The 1318-nt window shown below is 39.7% G+C and overlaps 1 protein-coding gene across 1 annotated transcript in view; it reads left to right on the forward strand.

Moving 5' to 3' along the window:
* The window catches only part of LOC107562249 (terminal uridylyltransferase 4-like), a gene marked incomplete at its 3' end in the record, with an annotated part of 25700 nt that overhangs the window by 11226 nt on the left and 13156 nt on the right, over positions 1–1318 (forward strand). The window contains exon 11 of the mRNA XM_016246859.1: positions 309–823. Within this exon, the coding sequence (XP_016102345.1) occupies positions 309–823 (515 nt within the window). The remainder of the gene's footprint in view (positions 1–308; positions 824–1318) is intronic.

Raw genomic sequence — 1318 nt, forward strand, 5'->3', positions numbered from 1 at the left:
TATATAAATAAAATCAATGCTAAAGATGTATTGTTCATTGTTAGGTCAGGAATGTAATGTAATGTTTGCAAAGTGAAAGTGTACTGGTTAACTTAAGATGAGCATGAGATGATTGCACAGGTAATCTAAAAATGAACACAATTCCGTTTCCATTATCAACCGATACTGATAAACAATATCAAAAACCACAGTATTTTACAATTTAATCTTTTAAGTGAATTTTATGTGTGTTAGTTTAAGGTCCATGTGAAAAGGAGCAACAACTGCAGTTTGAAAGCATTTGTAAACGACTAAATGGTGTGTTCCAGATCCATTTGCGTTGAAGAGGAACGTGGCTCGCAGTCTGAACAGTCAGATGGTGTTCGAGTACATCCAGGAGCGTTTCCGCACGGCCTACAAGTATTTCGCCTGTCCTCAGAGCAGGAACGGAGCGAACGCCAGCCGCGGCTTACTGAGGAAGAAACCCAGACGCTCTCACACGGCCCGATCCTGCAGCCTGGACCGAAAGAACCGTGCGGAGGCGGAGAAGAGCGGCGAGGAGGACGCAGACAGCAGTGATGATGAGGACGAGAGAGATATGGAGGAAGAGGAGAGCCTGAGAGCGGGGTTCACAGAGCTCCTGGTGAGCGACGCTGGGATGGACACCAGATCGGTTTCACAGGAACCCTCCACAGCGGAGTCTCCTTCTGCCCTGAACGGCCTGCTGATGGACAGTGAGGAGGAGGAGGAGGAGGATAAAGATCAAGAGATGGAGAAACCGGACAGTATTGCTCCAGAAGACATGCACTACATCTTTGACAGGATGATCTTCACTGGTGGAAAGGTAATTGCACAGGATATTTGTGGTGCTTGACTTATATTCTACTTATGTTTGGCTCAAAAATCGGGTAGATATTGATCTTGTGTAGTTTGTGAACTAAATGGCCAGCGATCATTTTATTTGTTTTATTTTTTTTTAGCGAAATTGTTTAAATTAATCAATTTTTTTCAGTGAATCGACCAAAACCGGCTTTCAAAATGGTATGAACGATTCAGTAGTGGATTGGTCTGAATTAAGAAATTATTTCACATGCAAAGGAAAAAGTTTAAAAGTTTGGGGTCACTAGGTTTTCTTTTTTTTTTTTTTTTTTTTTTTTTTTTTTTTGGGTTTTTTTTTTTTTGCTCACCAAGGGAAAAAAAAAATCAGGAAAAAAAAAAAAAAAAAAAAAAGGGAAATTTTGGAAAAAATTTTTAAATTTTCTTTTTGTCATGCAATTGCAATGAATATTGAACACAAAACACAATAACGGCAAACTGAACTCCTGTATATTCCAAATAA

Source organism: Sinocyclocheilus grahami, unplaced genomic scaffold, assembly GCF_001515645.1.
Source record: "Sinocyclocheilus grahami isolate Dianchi unplaced genomic scaffold, SAMN03320097.WGS_v1.1 scaffold815.1, whole genome shotgun sequence".
In the NCBI taxonomy this organism is placed as follows: domain Eukaryota; kingdom Metazoa; phylum Chordata; class Actinopteri; order Cypriniformes; family Cyprinidae; genus Sinocyclocheilus; species Sinocyclocheilus grahami.